The sequence below is a fragment of the Hemiscyllium ocellatum genome, chromosome 14 (assembly GCF_020745735.1).
Source record: "Hemiscyllium ocellatum isolate sHemOce1 chromosome 14, sHemOce1.pat.X.cur, whole genome shotgun sequence".
NCBI classification, from domain to species: Eukaryota; Metazoa; Chordata; class Chondrichthyes; order Orectolobiformes; family Hemiscylliidae; genus Hemiscyllium; species Hemiscyllium ocellatum.
In genome coordinates, this window is record NC_083414.1 from 18,623,520 (window position 1) to 18,645,017 (window position 21,498).

General features: G+C 38.2%; 1 protein-coding gene across 11 annotated transcripts in view; it reads right to left on the reverse strand.

Annotated features, from left to right (window-relative positions):
- Positions 1–21,498, reverse strand: part of setd5 (SET domain containing 5) — a 159,949-nt gene that overhangs the window by 47,131 nt on the left and 91,320 nt on the right. For 10 of the 11 annotated variants that reach the window (XM_060835435.1, XM_060835434.1, XM_060835433.1 and 7 more), the window contains 9 exons: positions 20,848–21,090; positions 20,124–20,272; positions 19,696–19,813; positions 16,367–16,476; positions 15,436–15,685; positions 12,966–13,061; positions 7,959–8,204; positions 2,510–2,818; positions 205–447 (listed from right to left, as the gene is read on the reverse strand). In XM_060835435.1, the coding sequence (XP_060691418.1) occupies positions 205–447; positions 2,510–2,818; positions 7,959–8,204; positions 12,966–13,061; positions 15,436–15,685; positions 16,367–16,476; positions 19,696–19,813; positions 20,124–20,272; positions 20,848–21,090 (1,764 nt within the window). The remainder of the gene's footprint in view (positions 1–204; positions 448–2,509; positions 2,819–7,958; positions 8,205–12,965; positions 13,062–15,435; positions 15,686–16,366; positions 16,477–19,695; positions 19,814–20,123; positions 20,273–20,847; positions 21,091–21,498) is intronic. The other variant, XM_060835440.1, reaches the window with a different exon arrangement.

Genomic DNA, 21,498 nt, shown 5'->3' on the forward strand with positions numbered 1-21,498 from the left:
ATGTTATAATATGAGGAACACAATAAGTTTAAAATCTAACATCTACTACTGTAACTTTAATCCAACACTTATAATGTTGCTTGAACTTGCATCTCATATAATTAATAGATCCCATGTTAAGTTTCTACACAAACACAATTTGGCCCAATGGGCTCTTTCATAAACTTCCTATTTTTAAATTGTACGGTTATTGTACACATTTACCTTTTTGCAAGATCCATAGTTGCCATCACACACAACTCTTTGTCTTCGTCTTTCAGGAGTGAAGGGGGAACCAAAGCGAATGTAGTGTTTAGGGGTTGTGCAAATGTGTGGGCTGTGGCTCAGGCCTGGCAGCATGTTCAGTGTTGTTGCCAAGACAGTAGGATCAGTTGTGATACGTAATGGTCGGTCATATGGGCACTCTGATCGCTCAACCTTGTCATTCAACCATTCTGTAACCAAATACTGAACCAAAAGACAGGGGGAAAGTAGAGCAAAAAGTAATAAATCAAATAAAGATTCAATGCAAATTATTTAGCTCCGAAAATGTCCATAATTTACCATGAGGCCTGACACCAACATATTTAGATTGACACAATAAACTGTTGAATTCAATTTAATTTGACATCTAAAAAGCAGTCAATTCCAGTTTAACAGTAGCAAATTGGTTCATTTTGATCACTAATTTTCTTAAGATTTGATTTCAACTCTTACCAAAGGGACATGAAAGATAAATAGATGATTGCATTATATGTGTTCAATTCAAACTATTCTTATGGCAAAGAAATGATAGCTATAAATATGCATTACAGGTTGGTCTACGACCAATGGAAATTTCAAATAAGTTCAAAAACCAGCAATTGCAAGGGGACAGCCAGGAAAACAAAGTAACTGATGCATTTAAAAGAAAAATAATCTGTGGCATCCAAGTTCTTAATTGGTGAGGAAGTACAGCAAATATACTATAATCACCAGAAAGATGTGATTGCACTGGAGCGGATGCAGCGGAGATTTTCAGTATGTTGACTGGGATGCAAAGTCTCAGTTATAAGGAGAGACTGGATAGGCAGGGTTTGTTTTCCTTGGAGCAGAGGAGGCTGAGGGTGGGCTCTGACTGAGGTGTACAAAATTATGAGGAGCATAGATAGAGTGGATCTTGAGAATCCATGTCTAAGACCAGAGGGCAAATGTTTAAGGTGAAGAGTAAGTAGCTTAGAGGAGATTTGAGAAAAAAGTCACCCAAAAATTGGTAGAAATATAGAATCTGCTGCCTGCGAAGGGAGTAGCAATACAGAACATGTTGCCCAAGAGGGTGGTAGTGGCAGATACTTTCACAACATTTAAGAAGCATCTGGGTGAGCACTTAAGATGCTAGGGCACAGTAGCTATGCAACAAGTTGACATGGTGAGCCAAAAGGCCTGCTTCTATACTGTTATGATTCTATAGCAATAAGGCACATTTGTCCGATGTGATTTCATTGCCAGCAAATATCAGGAAGGTTGATCATTTACACTGATGCTGGAATTGCATCAGCTAGAGATAGATAATTGCTGGTGGTAAGACAAACAACTTCATCCTTTCAGAATCCTCAAAAGTACCATCCAACAGTCAAATAAATATTATTGCATCTCAGCAAAACACTAATCACAGAATTTATTCATTTTATCAATGAGATGAATGAATATCATTCGAAGTACTTCACACAGAGGGTGGTGGGTGTTTGGAACGCATTGCCAGCGGAGGTGGTAGAGGCAGGCACGGTAGATTCATTTAAGATGCGTCTGGATAGATGCATGAGTAGGTGGGGAGCAGAGGGATACAGATGCTTAGGAATTGACCGACAGGTTTAGACAGTAGATTTGGATCGGCTCAGGCTTGGAGGGCTGAAGGGCCTGTTCCTGGGCTGTAAATTTTGTTTGTTCTTTTTTTTTAGATTAGATTAGATTACTTACAGTGTGGAAACAAGTCCTTCGGCCCAACAAGTCCACACCGACCCGCCGAAGTGCAACCCACCCATACCCCTACATTTACCCCTTGCCTAACACTACGGGCAATTTAGCATGGCCAATTCACCTGACCCGCACATCTTTGGACTGTGGGAGGAAACCGGAGCACCTGGAGGAAACCCACGCAGACACGGGGAGAACGTGCAAACTCCACACAGTCAGTCGCCTGAGTCGGGAATTGAACCCGGGTCTCAGGCACTGTGAGGCAGCCGTGCTAACCAATGTTATGAATAATTTGGTCGCTAAATTACTTCAATAGAAGATCAATTTTGAATCATAATTTAAGAAAGCTCTCTGACAGAATTAAAAGTCTTAATTGTGCTTTAATAAAATAATGGATTCATGTAATTCATCGGGTTTTGGGGATGGTGGCAAATTAAATTTGTTAAGTCATCCAAACTTAAGGGAATCCAAATTTTTTCCAGATATGTAATTGGGAACCTCTGGAACCTTTTACATCAAACAATCCAGTCTCAGTTTTCCAGCTATACAAGAGCGCAATCAGCCAGGTCACACTTACCCTTTTCGTTTTAGGATATTTGAGATTGGTTCGATTTGTTTGGGAGGCAATAACAGTTCCCGATGTCATCTCAACTCCTGGGGCTCCTACGTTTGTCACACCTTCTGCAGCTGTGGAGTCTGTCACAACAGCCCCTGTTGCTCCCTCCTCAACTGCTACAACTGGCGCTGGTTCTGCCTGGCTGCTTGCTTGTCGCTGTCGACGTAGTCGCTGTGCTGAACTGGAACGATACCGTGAGAACCGATTTTTGGGTCTGGGCTTGGTTGGTTTTGATGCAGGAGGTTTAGCAGGCTTTTCTGGAACTTGCTCCTATAAAAAAAACGTTCTTCAGGAAAACTGTATGTGTTCCACACCCTAAAAAATTATTCACAGATGAATTTCTCATTGAAATAATCTGAATTGGTGAACCAAGATAATCTATGAGTAAGTGAACTATCAAACAGAGATTGTGAATGATCAGTGATATCAAACCAAGAAAATAATAATAAAACAGACATGGCCTCTAGTTTTATATACTTTTAAAAAAGTTTGGCACCCTCTTTCCTCCTCTGACAACTTTTTCCTTGATATTGAGATGCCGGTTTTAGACTGGGTGGACAAAGTTAAAGGTCACATGACACCAGGTTATAGTCCAACAGATTTATTTAAAATCACAAGCTTTCAGAGTACTACTCATCGTCAAGTGCCTTTCATTTGATTTAGTTCTAACTTACAGTACTATAGAAAATAGGGATTAAGCAGAATAGGTGAAATGGAGGCATTTTTCCAACTGTTTCAATGTACCACTGCTCTACCATATAATAATTTAAATGCTGACTTAAGGACAGCATAGTATTAGTAAACAAGGAAACAGAAACTTCATTTCCAGGATATGCATGTGAACTCAGAGAATAATGGGATTGAACAAGAAAACATATCAAACTCAGCTGACAGTGAACACAAATTCTACTAATTTAAAATATAGTTTACAATTATACTCAAAAACTGTTAAGATGGATGATAGAGAAATAAAATATATATACATGAGCAAGAACGCCCGCGTTAGATATGTCATCTTGACTGGGTGTATAAACATCACTCATTTTAAAGAATGAGAAGACAAAATTTCCAAATGGGACTTGTACTGAATTTTTTGATACTAAAATAACATGTGAATCACTAGGATTGGCACTCTGATGTTACCAACTACTCTACCTGAACAGGTCCTGGTCAGCAGGAATATTTTTTTAAAATCCTTCTAAAATATGAAAGTTTTAAAATGTACTGATCTTTCAGCATACCCTCATTGGTTTAAATGAATTTTATTTCCTTCCATCCCTTATATATAAAATGCTAGGCACATTTCCCAACCATCATCTTTAAAATGGGAAGTGATTACATTTGGTCCAATGACTACTTTGTGGCAGACAGTGAACAATCTCATCACCTTCAATCTGAAACAAATTCACTGAAGTGTACTGCCGTTTTCTTTGGTGGAGGAGAGGGAGAATGCTGGTGGTGTAAGATGGGAAAAGTGAATTCTGCCTGCGTTTTCAGTTGTGTAACGGCCACATTTGTTTACTCACTTACATGCCAATCTCACCAGATGTTACCAAGAAATCTTTCCATTTCATCTATTCAGTATCTTTGATAGACACAATGAAACTATATTTTACTTCCATACACTGAACACTTCTGCATCAGTATGTACAATGACCCCCGAGCAAATGATCAAATACACTACCTTCCTGACATTGTGATTCAAAAGAAACCTGATTATACAGAGGGTTTTGATCCGTCAGCTGTTGTTAACAGGAATGTACCAGCACATTCTTTAGAACGGTTGGCAACATGGCACCTAATGGCTGGTATCTGACGCTGCACAAACCGATTACGTAAGAAAAAAATATTTTTTAAATACCCAGTGATCTAGCTTCCACAACTCAGAGGTAGATAATTCCAAACATTTGTTACCGATTGGAAGGAATTCCTTCATAATTCAGTTTTAAATGGATGTCTCCTTACTATGAGAAAGTGAGGACTGCAGATGCTGGAGATCAGAGCTGAAAAATGTGCTGCTGGAAAAGCACAGCAGGTCAGGCAGCATCCAAGGAGCAGCAGAATCGACGTTTCAGGCAAAAGCCCTTCTTCAGGAAAGGGCTTCTTCCTGAAGAAGGGCTTATGCCCAAAACGTCGATTCTCCTACTCTTTGGATGCTGCCTGACCTGCTGCGCTGTCCCCTTACTATGTCTCCTAGATTGAGAACTCTATAGTAGTTGGAACATCTTCGTTATCTTAATTTTTTTTTCCTGAATTCCTATATAGAAATGAAGAAATATTAAATTCTGAAACTAATGTGCTTGTTTTAATAGCGGCACGGTGGCTCAGTGGTTGGCAATGCTGCCTCACAGAGCCAGGGTCCCAGGTTCGATTCCAGCCTTGGGCGACTGTCTGTGTGGAGCTTGCACATTCTCCCCGTCTCTGCGTGGGTTTCCTCCGGGCACTCCGGTTTCCTCCCACATTCCAAAGGTGTGCAGGTCAGGTGAATTGGCTGTGCTAAATTGTCCATAGTTGTTAGGTGCATTAGTCAGAGAGGGGGTTGGGTTACTCTCAGGAGAGTCAGTGTGGACTTGTTGGGCCGAAGGGCCTATTTCCACAATGTAGAGAATCTAATCTAATCAAAAAAGAACGATCAAATTTAAAACTCCTGATTTCAGTGCAAAAGACAGGAATCAAATTTATATTTTCATTTTCTTTCTGATGAACAGCTCAGCAGAAAGTCACTCAATGACTGCTTCAACTGAAGAAACTGTTCTTTTTATCTCTGAGTGAAAAAGGGGGCAAGGCATGTTTTCATTCATTAGTCTGTTTGTAAACAATATCACAAAACTTAATAGGTGTATTTCCATGAAACCTGGCACACAGACAGGGCGAAGCCCAAGAAAGAACAGATATAAACCTGGATAGAATATAAACCCAGATCCTGGAACATTTTAAAGGATTAACATTAAGGGGTAGATTTATTGGTTTAGAATGTTGAAGATTATTTCAGCTGTGTGTGCATTTGTCCAAAATATGAGCAGATTCTGGATATGGAATAATTTGAAGCCTCCACAATGAGATGGAAGATCCTAATAAAAATGTTGATTTTCAGCTGTGTGGTTTCAGAGCATCAACAAGGCAGATAAAAGCCTCTAGGAAGAGATGTCATTGCCACTGAGTCAATACAGCATGGCAAAGGTATGTACTCTACCAGTTCACTTACTTAAGAAAGTTAATTGATTTTTTCTTCTCCTTAAACACTAATTACCAGTTTCCAAAACTACTCTCACAACATAGGAAATAGGAGAGGATCAGCCGTTCAGTCTTTCAAGCTGGTTTTGACATACATTACAATTATGGCTGATCTTCGACCTCAATTCTGTTGCCCATTCTATCACAAAATCCCTGAGTTCCCTTAGTATCCAAAAATTCTACTGCATATTTTCTATAGAAAATGACTCACTATTGCGCATCCGCAACTCTCTTGGTTAGAGAACTACATAGATCTTTAATGCTCTCAATAATCTCTTAGCCCCAAACAACCCTTATTCTGAGACAGTCACCCACTATTTCTGGACACCCCAGCAAAGGGAAACATCCTGGCAATATTTACACTATCATGTCATTTTAAGAATTTCATATATTTCAATGAGATCAGCAACCACTTTCCAAAATCCAGGGAATATAGTTTCAAGTCCACTTCCATTCTCTTATCCTAGTGAACTCTCACTGCACTCTCTCTAAGGCAGCCATGTGCATAATTTTAGAATGCCCATACAGAAAGCCTCATACAATTGTCAGCTAAGGATTTTGAGAAATGGTGGTGTAATTATATTCCAGACCCCAGATTAATGTTCTGGGGTCACGGGCTCAAGTCCCAACATGACAGATGGTGAAATTTGAATTTAATAAAAATCTGGAAATTAAAAAGCTAACCTAATGACAACATTACTGATTGTTATAAAACCCCGTCTGTTTCACGAATGTCTTTTCGGGAAAGAAATTGGGCATCCTGATCTGATCTGGTCTAAATAGGACTCCAGAAATTCAAAAATCAATTAACTCTTAATTGCCCAGCAAGCCACTCAGTTCAACAGCAATGATGAGTTACAGTAACGACCACATCCCAGAACAAATAGAACATTGTAAACAAAATTTCTGTTCCACTCAGCGCTCCTAAAAGTGCAACCATATGTCAGGAAATAAGCAAAGGCATTAAATGAGAGCGGTGCTGTAACAAGGTGTCAGTATGCAGATAGCTTTTGGGACTCCTGATGCTTCCTCCCTTTCTTGGGAAACGTACCAATTTGAATTATTGTCAAGAAGATTAATTTTCACATCTTCCACCAAATATCAAGAATTTATTTCAAACAGCCAAAGTTTGAGAAGAATTACATACACTCACATGTAACATCAGAAATTTAAGAAGCTCTCACTAATGTAGGTTAGATCCATCCTCAGGTGTTTCACTTTGGGGAAGCAACTTCTCTTGGGGCTACATATCCAAAGGCAGTGTCATAGTAGAGAATTTTTAATGATTTCCATCTCAATTTGACTAATGTTCACATTCAGTGCAACAAGGAGAGTTGTGAAATGTTAAGTTCATCCTCCCAAGTATAAATAGCACATCAAAAGTTAAATGAGCATCAGCCTTCTTTTGACAGGTTTATTGCAGGTTAGTTAAATGCCCAAGTTACTGATGCACTTGAGTTTTTAAACAAGTTCTGGCCGAACACCATCTGCTACAAACATGACAATTGTATTTCTTCTTGACCCTTCTGGCATGCCAGTACAAGGTTTAGAACAGCACTTCAAACACTAATCAGATAACTTCTCCAAATGTGAAGCAGATGGCGTGCCTCTCAGGTTATCCTCCCAACCCAATTCTATATGTTTATTTTAATAAAGCAGATAACCAAACAAATCCATTGTTTAACCCTTGAAACACCAATGAACGGATACTGGGATATTTTCAAGCAGACACGAGCAATCTAGGATATACAATAACCAAGTGTATTTATCCTCTGGAAAAGTGAACACTTCCTTAACCAATTCCCTTCCCCTAAAGTAAATACATCTGTAAAACAGTACATGTCACAAAAACGTGTCACATCAAAGGAGCTTGGAAATGTATCACTGCATCTCAGTGTGGTTTAGATTGATGGAATTACTGCCTTACTTCTGTTGGAGAGGGGAAAAGCAAGGCTACTTTGCCAGGCCACTTTCAACTGACTAAACTCCACATAACAAATCGTGTTAGCTTGTTCCCTCCCAAATTCCAGCACCTAAGCACCTATGAAGCACAGAACACCACTGAACAATTAGCACCAAGAAATTCCTCACTTCCTCCTCTCCATGAAGCAGCAATAGCACTAATAACCATTCTTGTGCTTCTTTGGCCCATTTGCCATTTAAATTCTCTGCTTACCCCTAGCTGTGAAGTTCGCCGTGTGTTTACCCCTGCAAGCTGTGGTGGTTTTGCCTCACTGGGCGGCGGTTCTTCTGCTGCAGGCTCCGGTTTCACCTCCTCCACATCTGTGGTTGGAGCCTCTGGGTTGACATCGATATCAGGCTGACTAGCACTGCGCTCAACCACCTGTTCACGCCTTTTCTTTCTCTTCTCTAAGTTTTCAAATACCTGCATGATGGCTTCCATCTTCCGCTGCTCCCGCGACTGTGAACAATGAGCGTCAAAGAAAACAAAAACATAAACAAACCACACAGTGGATCAAAATCTCACCTTCAACAACTTATTTCCTCTCCTACCTCTTCATGTGAAAACACGGAGTTCAATTCCTAGGTGTCAAACCATTTGTCTGTATTGCCACACGTATAAAATCATAAGCACCCAAGCTTATTGAACAGCAACCAAAGTATTCTTTCAACTTTCCTTTTCTTATTATTATCACTAAGCCACTACATTTCTTTGAATCAATACGAGCTGATTGTGGCTGCAACAAAAACGAAGTGCACTCAAAAGAAGATAAAAATATTTCTTCTTCCTTCCAACCTGAAACAGCAAATACACCCACTGAACTGCCAGACTTATTTTTTTGTTTGAGGGGTCCCAAAGCATATTTCACATTTCAAACACTAGAATTATACCAATTCCAATATACAACCAGCTTTCTAAGGAGTAAGAGCTCTTCTTTCCATGAAGCATCAAGAGGATAATGCGCCATATCTATCTACAGCAGCATTCAAATAGCAAGAAAGCTACATTCTGTCCAATCTGGCACTCTCAAGTGGCAAATTCTTCATGCAGATCAACTTCTCAACACTTCAAAATTTTAAGAGACAGAAGATCCCTCAAAATTATGCTGGAGATTGGATTCTGGGCTCTTGTGGGCTCCCTGAAATTTGTGACCGCGATGCAACCCTGAGACCTTGATTGCTCTCTAGGATTTATTATGTTTTAATTCATCTAAAGTGAAAGGTTTCTCACTTGATGTGTATAGTAAAGGTTACAAGCACAACAATGTACATTATTAAGTTTTTATTAAGGGGGTTGAAGGAATCAAGTCTATAAAGACCATATAAAAAGCAATAGTCTTCCAACAAGCATATTTAATAAGACTGGTTAAAAATGCAGACCTAACATATAGGTAGTAAATGGCTGCTGAAAGTATCTTACAAAGCTGTACCATTCAAAGATATCAAATAAATAGAAACTGAGACTAAAACAGCAACTGGTTAATTGCTCTAGCTCTGTGCTTTACAATCTTCTGCACACTTAAGGGAGAACAATGCTCTGGATCTTGCATTGGCAGTACAACATGCCACATTGTAGGACTGTAATATGCCCAAAAGGGATTTTAAGTATAATACTAGAGCTGGGGTTTCATGCTGTCAAATGATAAAGCATTTCTTCTATGTATTATTTTCTGATGTGGGAGAAGAGGAAGGCCATTCAGCCCACTGAATCCACTTCGCCATTCAATATGATCATGGCTAATCATCAACTCAACTTTCCTGTCCATCCATTGCATTTATATCTACCTAGAAGTCTGTCTATCTCAGTCTTAAACATGCTTTATCATTGGGAGCTGTCAAAACTGGGTTGTTAAAGAATTCCACAGATTCACTGTCCTCAGAGCATTAAATGTGGGATCCATTACTCTAAGGTTTTGCTATCTAGTCTTTGTTTCTCGTTGTGAGAGAATCTCTTTCTCTCTCTGCATGTTTCAATAAGATCACCTCTCATTTTTTTTGGGCACAGGTCCAACCTGCTCAAAACTTCAAAAGAAGAAAATTGCTCCATTATTAAATTAGACATTATCAGGTCCAAAAGCGCCTGAATCCACACATAAATGTTCGAGGAAACTATCCCAAAGACACACTGAATTTTTCCTTGCATCTAACTTCTGCCGATTTGATTTTCCTAATCAAGTCACCCATGACTAAATTAATCATGTTAGTATATATGAATTCTAATGGTGTATCAGTCCAATATTTATTATGTCATGATACATCAGGTTGCAATTAATACATCTTTATAGATACAATACTATACGGATGGTGTTTGCCAGAGGCAAATTGCCCTTGTACACCCAAGGATTGAGGTGCGATTGCTAATCTCTCTCAGGAATAGATACAACCAAAAAGAATTAATAAAGCTTTAATGATCAGCACATATCCTGTCTAATATTATTAAGCCTATATAATACCTTTGCCAGTTCAGGAGTGGCAAACTGAGTCAACCACAGGGGGCAATTCTCCAGTAAATGCTGATTTCCCAAAGGATGGACAAAAATGGAAATCAATTGAGATTTAAGAAAAAGTTAGCTGCATATATGGTAACTGTAGGTAGGAAATAATGAGTGGCATTAGGAAACTTATAAGAATAGAAAATAAATTTGTAGAATCATATAGCAATGATGATAGCCAGTTGATCTACTGTACTATGACAATTAATTAGTTTGATACTCTTGGTTTTGTCCCATTGCCCTACATTTTTTAAAATTTAGAACATAATATCCAATTCTTGATTCAAAGTTCCTAACACATCTGCTTCAAAGTATCCTGTTATGAAATGCGTTCCAGACATAAGAACATGCTGCAAAAGAATAATTCTCTTCTAACAGATTTTTTTTTGCCAATGTATTTAAATCTGTGTCCTCTAGCTACTGATCCTCCAGCCTGAGGAAACCACCAATCTCTCCTGAATCAAAATCCATCAATTTATTTTGGCTGTATATTTGAATGGGAAAAATAGTTTTCTCGAAAGCAAATCGGCAACTGGAGGGATCAACTTCTTATTTTAAAAACCTGTTTGTCCCTTTGGTCTATTTCCTACTGTCAGACTTCCCATGCCTGCAGCATTTTGCCTTTGAATTAGACAGATCAATTCAGCTAAGAACCAGAGAGAAAGATCAAATGGAATGCCTCAAGACAGCTACAATTAAATACAATAACCAAAATAGGTGGAAAATATATCTACCTCTGGAACAAGCAGTCATGGTTCCAGTGCATCAAATATTCGTGCTTACAAAGAGCAGCTCAAGGTCTTCCTGGCAAGATCAGGATGCATCTACTTGTTACTTAAACAACACAATGTGTAAAGAACAGTAGAACTGGATAATATTAAATGTAGGTGCCGTTGTTTTTGCAAAGAAGCATTCAGGGAGAAAAGAAAAAGCTAGTTAAATACAGCCAGAGCATAGTAGTTTAATGGTTATGGTTCGAGACTCACATTCCAGAGTTTGAGAGCTCAAATCCTACAATCACACACAAAACTGAATGCAATAAAATCTTTCAACGTATGGTCTAACATCAAGGGAAACAGATTAAGAACGTTGTCAAGATCACATCCTTCAGAAAGGGAATACAATTCTAGGTCAATAATCATAGAAATGATAGAGTCCCTACATTGTGGAAACAGGCCATTTGGCCCAACAAGTTCACACCGACCCTCCAAAGATCCATTCCCCTATCCCATTACTCCACATTTACCCCTGACTCATGCAGCTTACACATCACCGAACACTATGGGCAACTTAGCATGGCGAATTCACCTAACCTGTACATCTTTGGATTATAGGAGGAAACCGGAGCACCTGGACGAAACACATGCAGACATGGGGAGAATGTATAAACTCCACACAGAAGTTGCCCAAGGCTGGAATTCCAAAGGTGTTCCAGTGTTGCTCATATCTAAAAAACTAAACTAAGCATCATTCTACTGGACCATAGGGCCACGCTCTCTCATGAGATAAACACATGACAGGTGGTGATTTTAACCTGAAAGTCACCACATCTCAGGCGAGGGGACAGGTCGAGAAGGAGAGTCCTTAATGGTACCTTCAGAAGGTACGGGAATTGAAGAGACACTACTGGCATTACTTTGAGATCGGCTATTCAGCCAACATAAGAGTCATAGAATCCCTTCAGTGTGGAAACAGGCCCAACAAGTTCATACCAATCCCTCCAAAGAGTAACCCACTCAGACCCATTCCCCTGCCCTATTATCCTCCATTTACCCCTGATTAATGCGCCTAACCTGAACATTATGGGCAATTTAGCATGGCCAATTAATCTAATTTGCACATTTTTGGATTGCGGGAAGAAACCGGAGCACCTGGAGGAAATCCACACAGACATGGGGAGAATGCGCAAATTCCACACAGACAATCACTCAAGGCTGGAATCGAACCTGGGTCCCTGGCGCTGTGAGGCAGCAGTGCTAACCAATGAGCCACCACTGAGCTAATAAACAAAAAAAAAGGAAAATTGGGTTTATAGGATTGTGTATAGGTGTAGGCTGAGAAGTTCTAGGTTTTTCAGTAGGCCACAATAGGTACATCAGTTATGTTTCGGTTGACAGATTTAGATGCCAATCCTGTTTAAATGCTTGATTAACGGGGTTAAATCCACTAACAACCAGCATTAAAATCCATGTTGAAAGTGACATGACAAATTAATCGATCTAGCCAGTTAACCATAGTTAACCATGTCGGTGTCAACATGGATACGATTCTATACACGTTTCAGCTATGTAAACACACCCAGCAATTAAGCTCCTGTGCCAACCAGCTATACATATTCAAAAATACATGCCTTTTGCTGGAAACTTTTCCAGTAATGGCAGGGATCATCACATATGATTCTCTCAACTGAAATCCTTGTAATCTCTCCTACTGACACTGACATTGTTTTCCTGATGCAAATACATATGTGATAACCTCAACTGTAGAAGCACTTTGACCTTTCTTTCCCCATATCTGATGACTATCTTACTCAGGGACATATTATTCTTTCCAATCCTTTGCGCACAAACAGCTTCACAAAAACACACCATTTTCCTCCCTGTGCCTATTTTTCCTGTGGTCAAACTACATTCTGCTGTACTGCACTGCTAAGTCCATAACATCTGTGCGCTTAATGTCTGGCTGATAAAAAATTCCTTGTCTGCGCAGTATGACTACCTGTCACTTACCAGTTTACTTTGGGCTATTGCACGGAGCTGTTCATCCATTTCTGACTCCTCGTTTTCTTCTTCTACTTTTATTCGATCTCCTTCGCCAGGCCCTTCCTATTTAAAGAAAACAAAGTCAGTCAGTGCAGTGAGTAGCATTGCACATAAAGCCTGCAACTACAGCACCCCAATTATTATACATTGATGTGGTATAGCTCAATGTCATCTGAGAAATATAAACTAATATTTTACTGCCCACAATGGCATCATTTATGTCACAGCCCTTCCTTGTGACATCATAAAACAAATCAACCATCTACATTATCAAACTTTGCCTGAAACAAGTACCTGCTCTTTTCACCAATACCTGATGTATACACAAAATAGAATTTTGACGAGCAAGGATTAACTTTTAAACATAATGCTATAAGTTACAGGTATTCTTTTCAAACCCTGGTAAGAGTGTTTTATGTTGCAGGCTTTTGCATTATGCACTCTAACCCCCTGAGATAAATCCCCATTCTTTGCTAATTTCCTCCACAGTATATATACATCTACCAAGTACAACATATTTATTGAACTAATTTCTGAATAAACAATGTGATAACAAATGTTTTGTTAAGTCCACTCACTGGATAAACATTATATTGAGTCCGCAGAGTTCCCAACATTGTTCAAGTATCTGGTATAATTGGAAATAACTTGATTTTAATAACTTACTCTCGAGGAAGATCATCAAGTCAAATATTCTGGAGGTGTTACAACTTCAAGCAATATCATTATCAGAGATGACCCTTGCCTTTACAACAGTTTTTGTTTGAATGAGATTTGTACAGTACAATGGAACACAGAGAAATTTGTTTACAACAGTTAGCGATGAACATATTCTAACGCTACATTTTAGATGCATGATAGGACAATAGATACTCAAATAAATTCATAAAGATATGATTGGAAGTGTTTTTGGGGAAACACAAAGTTATTGCAACATCATATATTTTTTTCCTTTAAATGCAAAGGTTTTACTTCCTTTTCATCCAAACATAGAAGGCTGTGGCACTTACAAGCAGGTTCATAAAGCAACTAGGGATCACTGTGTTAAGGTGTATCACATTAATGCCTCCCAATTAATCTATGACTAAGATCCAGATTAATTATTCGACTTAGCCTGGTAAGAAACAAGCACTGAGCTTCAAGTCTTTCATTTAACAGAATGGATAGGTCATATGCATTCATACCCAGTTTGCAAATTTCCACTTTGAGAACCTACAGAGATACCGGATATGTGACACCAAAAGTGGTGTTAGCTGACATTTTACTTGCAAAATACCTGAATATAACAGGCAGCTCTTAGTCATAAAAATGAGAGTACATTCATCCACACAAGAGCTGTCTTCAACCATATCTTTCTAAGAGCTGAGAACTTCTTTTGAAGGTCTTGGATGGAACTGCCATGCATTCTGAACTGCTCCACCACAAACCCAACTTGTGTGTTATCAATTTCAATTACATACTGTTGTCAAAGAGGAGGATAGAAGTGAATTGGACTGAGGAAAGGCCACATTGTGTTCATAAGTGCACTTAAAACCTTCCATGGGGAATGGAAAGTGCAGGTACATCCTGCACTTGGATGATGATGCATAGTTTTAGTTTTAATCACATACATATATACATACAAGTGACAGTGGGCCATTGGGATGAGTGATGCCTCCTTCTGAAGAAAGCACTTGAGATATCTTGTCACAACATGTTATCTTGTGCTTTTACATAGGTTCAATTCAAAATGTCATAAACTCAAATCACAACATGCTATATTCAACCTTAAAACATGATTCTGTTATAATTGTATCAAACCTAAGCATAAGAAGTGTTTTGTGGTGCAATTTTCATAAAACTTGACGTCATAGCACCTGCATTACATCATGTACATGAAACAAATAGAGTATCTAGGATTTGAGAGCTGTTAGTATGTAAAATTAACAGGATTTCAGGCCAAATAATATTTCATATCTATCCTGATAAATCTGCAGTGTTAGTTGGTTGTACACAAAGGAGGAGGAAAACTATAACACTGAAATGTTCTGGATCATTAGCTCAGCACCAAAACAAACTACATTATTATACTCTAAACTGATAGAGTTTAACATTACTTTTGATAGGTGATCTAGTTAGAAAAATTAATAGGTTGTTTTATACAGTAGACTTTCTTAATGCTATTTAAAAATTATTAATTTTTTTTAACAAGTAGTGTGCTTTTGTGCAAATGGATCTTTTGCTATTTCCAACCTTGCTGGTGAATTACACCGCCCTGGCCTCTCATCTTCTTCCAATTTATGGGATAGAAAAGCTAACATGATTTAGTTTATCACTGATTGAGATGCAGACAGTAAGTGGGCAAGAGCACGATTTAGCTTATTGTATGTGCCTCATGTGAATCTGGAAAAAGTTCGAACATGGCAGTTATCTTCTGTTAATGTCTGTATGTGCATACCTCACTGTCACTTGCTGGGATTTGTACAGGTAACTCCTGTTGGTCTTTGGATTCTGCTGGCTCCTCCTGTTGTTGGTTGCTATTTTCATCAGAAGGTTGATTGAGCTCTGACTCCATTTCCCATTCTTTCCGTCTGGCTTTTCTCCGCCGCGTTTCTGCACCTACTGGGGACTCCACTGATCCTTGATTATGTTTCTGTACTGGACAATTCTGGTTTCCCTTATGACACGCACAGTCAACCTTATATTTACTATGATGAAGTAAATAATATAAACTTAATTACATATTATATTAACCCTTTCAGTTTTATTTTGACTATCACAAGTAGAAAATAAACTCAACCAATTTTCCCTAAATGCATATTATACAGATGTTTACAAAGCTGTGGAACGCATATGAAAAGTAGACAACCCCTACTTACATGCAAGATACCATTTGCTATTCAAGGGAGAATACCTAATCCCAGAAAGGTTCAAAGTTCATATTGTCCAATCTGAGGAAGTCTCGGGGTAAGAGTATTCTAATAACTCAAAAAATCATGTACCTGTTTGACCCCAACCACCTCCCATCTCTTTTTCCAGCCACTGAACCATCGCTTCTAAATTATTGAAACTATTCCTGATTTAGAAAGTTAGCCTATTCCAGCAGTTTCCTCGTCTAAACCTCCTTGACCCTTCAATTTGGCATATTCTCTGTCCCATAAAAGTCAGATTCTGCTAGGTGTTCCTTTTTCCTTCTTCTCTTCCTCTTTCCTGATCTTTTCCAGTCAGTCGCCTGGTTTCAAATGTTATTTACCTTAGACAATGGTTTGCATCCTATCTGAATCACGTACTAGTCTTTCTAAAAAGTAAATAACACAACTACTAAAACATTTTTCTACGACAATGGTTCTGTAATCAAAATATATTTTGATAAAGCTGATTTTACTCACCAGCTGCTGTATTCGTAGTCAAAGCCAATGGTCACCTCATTGTCCTTTGGGATGTTTGTGATGGCATATATACAAAGGTGGATCATCCCATCAGCAATCATGTGCCGTACCTAGGGGACATTGTATTCATGTTGTAGCTAGTTTTTTTTTATCTTATGAATCTTAATTAGGTCAACCCCAATTTATCACATTTTCTGCCTTCACATTTTTGGACAGTTTTTTTTAAGCTAGCTGAATTTGTGCCAATCAGTTACCAATGTCAAAACAATATAACTATGGATTGTTATTCTTGCTGAAAACACTGATTAAACTTAAAGCAACTATCATTTAAAAAATTATACAATCTTGGGGGTAGTAGCTGAGGAGTGGTGAGGGGTAAGATTGTAAGTGGCATAAATGTCACTGTTACTGAGTTAGTAATCTGGAACCTAATACTTTGAGGATGCAGGTTCAAATCTGGTTTGCTACTATCCCTTTAGGAAGAAAATCTGCCAACCTTATCTGGTCTGACCTACATGCAACTCAGGACCTACAGCAACATCGTTCACTATTCAATTTCTTCAAAATTGAGGACCAAAATCCTGCTCTGCAATTAGAGAAGTGCTTTTTTAATCTGAGGGTCACCATGCCTCAGGTGAGGTCAAGAAGGTGGGACCTTTATGATGACCTCAACCAGAACAGGAATTGAACTTGTACTGTTGGCATCATTCTGCATTACAAACTAGCCATCCAGCCAAATGAGCTAACTGATTCTGTGGTGATTATATTACTGGACATGGGTATAAAGCTAAACAACTTCAACAACGACATCAGGTTACCAAGGACCTTAATTTAATACCCATGATGTTTTCAAATTCTGTATATATTGTTCCTGGAGGATAATAGTGCAAATTTATGTTATAAAGTGCTACCAGTCAATTAAATCTGGCTTTAGAAACACAAAACAATACACAATGAGATTTAGAGATTCCACTGACCATTAGCACCAAGTACAGCAAATGACTCAGATGAGTTTTGAAAGCTCAGAATGACATGCTTGTCTACAAGAAATTTTGAAAGATGGGATAATTGATTTGAATGACAAGTCTACTGAATGGAGGAGCAAGTGCAAGTCCTGCTCAAAGCCACATGAACAAGAGACACAGTGCATTCAGTCAGCCAGTTAGTTTGGTCAAGGAGAAAGCCTAATTTTCAGAATTGCAAGCTCATTCCTCTGAAACCCTGATCTGATTCAATTCAAAAGGATGATCAGAAGATTTTAAACCAAAACTGTACAAAAAAAGATTATTTTGCTTATTTGCACTGTTTTCCTTCGATTGAATTAATTAAATCTATGCTGAGGTTTGCTTTAGCTATTTTTAGGACTGCTGTCCATAAAACAAAATGGATTAACTATTCTCATATGGTGTCCTACAGTTTTGCAAGAGAGAAAAACTGCAGATGCTGGGGATCAGAGTCACAGGTGTGGTGCTGGAAAAACATAGCAGGTCAGGCAGCACCCGAACAGCAGGAATCTGATGAAGGACTTATGCGCGAACATCGATTCTCCTGCTCCTCAGATGCTGTCTGACCTGCTGTGCTTTTCCAGCACCTTACAGTTTTTCAGTCTTTCTTCAGAAATATAAGTAAGAGTCGTAAGTCAAACATGAAATCATAATATCTGTTCTGATCATTCAAGACTTTCAGTTACACTCCTGGAATACAACTTTTTAAATATTCATTCATTGAACATGGGTGTCGCTGCATGGCCAGCATTTACTATGCATCTCTAATTGCTTGAGATGATGCATAATCAAACTATGGGCATGTGACAGGTGGTTAAACTTGAATTCACATAAAATCTGTAATAAATAAATGCTCGCCTAATTGTGACCACATAAGCACTATCAATTGTCATTAAAAACCTATTTGGTTCACTAATGTAATTTTGGTGAAGGAAATCTGCTTCCTGGTCTGGTCTCTATGCGTCTCCAGACTCTCAGGAATGCAGTTGAGTCTTAATTGCCCAGAAGGCAGTTTAAGAATAGGCAGTAAGTGCTGGCCTTACCAGTAACATCCAGGTCCCATGACCAATTTTTTTTCTTTTTTTTACAAATAGCAACCGTCATGAATCCAATATACTTGGATTGCTTAGAAATGTCACTAGAGGCTCAGTGGTAGTGTCCCTATCCCTGGACTAGGAGGCCTGCTCCAGGTGTGTAATAACATCTCTGAACAGGTTGATTTGAAAACTAGGTTAAATAATTAAAAAAAAGAAATGTGACTAGTACTACCCAAGACTTACAGACTCTCACTCTGTGACAGTGCTACAAGTGTTATCAAGTAACATCTATAATAGAGTATCATATGGCTGTGCTGTTAAAGAGACAAACCTAACCACATCATAAAATTTCTTGCACCCATTATGTGAGATCCTCCAGCAGACAATGTCTACTTGAGGTTTCAACATTTTGGGAAGAGGCAAAGAAAGGGAGACTAAAACAGTGAGGGATGAGGTAGAGATTCTTTTGTATGACCAACAAAGTTGCTTCATTATCTCACATTTGGGGAGATAAATAAGACAGCGCAATGTTTAACTCAGGAAGTTTCTTTGGAAAACTTTGTACCACAGCACATTTAAGTCATTAATTTTATGGAAACACAAAAGTTGTCTATTCAAACGTCTAAACGTCTACAATTAACTGACCAAATAAATGAGAAATCTCAAACAGTAATGTGACATTACTGGGGAAAAAATAAACTTATGGGTGGCTTTTGACACCTGTTCTGGATTGGATATGATATTGCAGTGGAATAGTGTAAGATGGGTGCAACATGCCAACAAGTGTATCTAAATATTACTCAGTGTTCATTCTCCATGCTCATCCTAGCCAGTAAAGTGATAACAATCTAACATCTATTTGCAGTAGTCAAACCAATACAAAATTCTCATTTTTGTTTTTCTTTTTTTTAAAAAATGGAATTAATATGATTACAAATGCAATACATTAAATGTTAATGTTATTATCCAATTCGGGTTCCTTACAGTCTGGACTTGTTTCACACAAGGTTGACTATAGACAGACTCATCTCTACAGAGGGCTACTGCTTCATAATTCAATATCTCAATCTCTAACCTCATAAATATGATGTTCAAAAACACATTAAAACAAAGCATACATTTAAAAAGGTACTGGTATAGGAATGCAAACAACATTTTTATTCAGAAGCACAGCATTATGGTGGCATGGTTAATTTTTAATCCTTTTAAAAAATAATTTCAGCACACTGCATGTCATAACATATATAATTAAACAGGTAGCAATATCCAGAAAATCAGAAAAACAGACCTCTGCATTGGGGGCACAGGACCTTCTAATAAACCGAGCATCATTCCCAAATGTTCTAGCATCGACACACATTTCCACTTCATTGAATTTGGAGTAGAAAAGCACAAAGGGATAGGGTCTGGAAGGCAAGGTGACAAGTAAGATTTTTGCAACCCGAAGTTGGAACTTAACTTCCCAAAATATTTTTCTTCATAGGTGAGCAGAATAAATCAATGCTAACGGTATTTTCAACTACCGGATGAAAGGAATGGAGAATTCGCACTGACCAGCCATTTTTTGATGAGGAGTGAAATGCATTATGTTAGATGTTAGAAATAAATTTCTGAAACAATTTGAATAATTATGACAAAGCTCCAGATTGTCTCAATTTTGAGATGGTAAAACCCACAGAAGGTATTATTACAGACTCAAATGCAATACTGTCTTACCTTTTAAAGAAATGTCCATTAACTTCAAATTGCTGCCTTAGCATCACCTTACCACGGTATTCGATAATAAGTATGCCTGGCGTTAGATCTCTGGCTGCTCGCAAAATTTTGCGATGACGTTGAACTCTTGTGACTTTACCAAGCTGTAGCTGTCAACAGAAGGAAAACAGTACAATAAAGTTACTATTTTGCTCATTATTTGGAGCATTCAGCTGACTTAATTGGCTTTCACAACATACAACATCATTTGATGAATGAAAAAAGACTAAATATCTATATTTGTTATTTTTCTAAAAAAATTGTAAAGGTAATATTACAAGCTAAACAGCATATTGCAAGGGACTATCAAGCAGGCTCACTGTTGACTAATAATCAAGTTTATAAAGGTAGGCAGAAATATGAAGTAATTAGATCAGCCACCATCTTAATGAATGGCAGGGCAGACCCAAAAGGACCAAGAGGCTTACTTCCACTCCCAAATTGTCTAGTCATATTCCCAATTCAGCAGAAGTTTGTTTAAGTCTGACTCCTTCCTGTCCTATTTCTATAAGCTAGCAATGAAAAGTGAATTTAGAGCCAATCTTTACTTAGTCTTAAATTTATTTGCAAAATGAAATAACACATGCACAATCTTCAAACAACCATTCCTCATATGTGTTCCAGTGTAATCTGAGTTAATGCTCTCTTCCTGTATAACTAAATTTGAAATACAATTAACACTTACCTGCATTTGAGAGCCGAGAATTGTATTGTTACAGGCTAGTTCAGTTTTGTTAATAGTGTCCAGCACCACATTTTTGCCCACAGCATCTTTCATGGTTAATCGATACAATTCTAAAAGGTTCTGTACATCTGCACTGTACTGATTTGCAAAAGATTCCTCGTACTGATCTGTCCAGAGTCGAATCCTGTTCTCCCAACCTTCTGCTGTATTTTCATCCAATGCATGAGCTTCTGACAGTGAGTTCTAAGTATAAAAATCAGCAAAATTGAACAAACTAGACATGATTCTGCACCGAAAAGAATACTCATAAGAAAAATGTAGATTCCTCAAATTCTCACAGTATTTCTACATCTGATCTCAGATTATTACTCTACTTAAAAAGTGTGAGTAGAATTGTAAGTTTAAATTCTCATTTCCCCCATCTACTGATGGCAATCTTTGGTGCCAACACTCATATGCGTCAAGTCTGAACTGCTTTATTTAAAACAGCTAAATCCTTGTAAAATTTACAAGTAGTTTTGTGTAATATCAGGGTCATTCTTTTTTGGAGTACTGGGATGTTCTTTAATTTATACATTCATATCTGAGCTACCAAGATTCATACCCGAAGGTAAATGTAACTAGGTAGTCACGTACTATACGCTGCAAGGA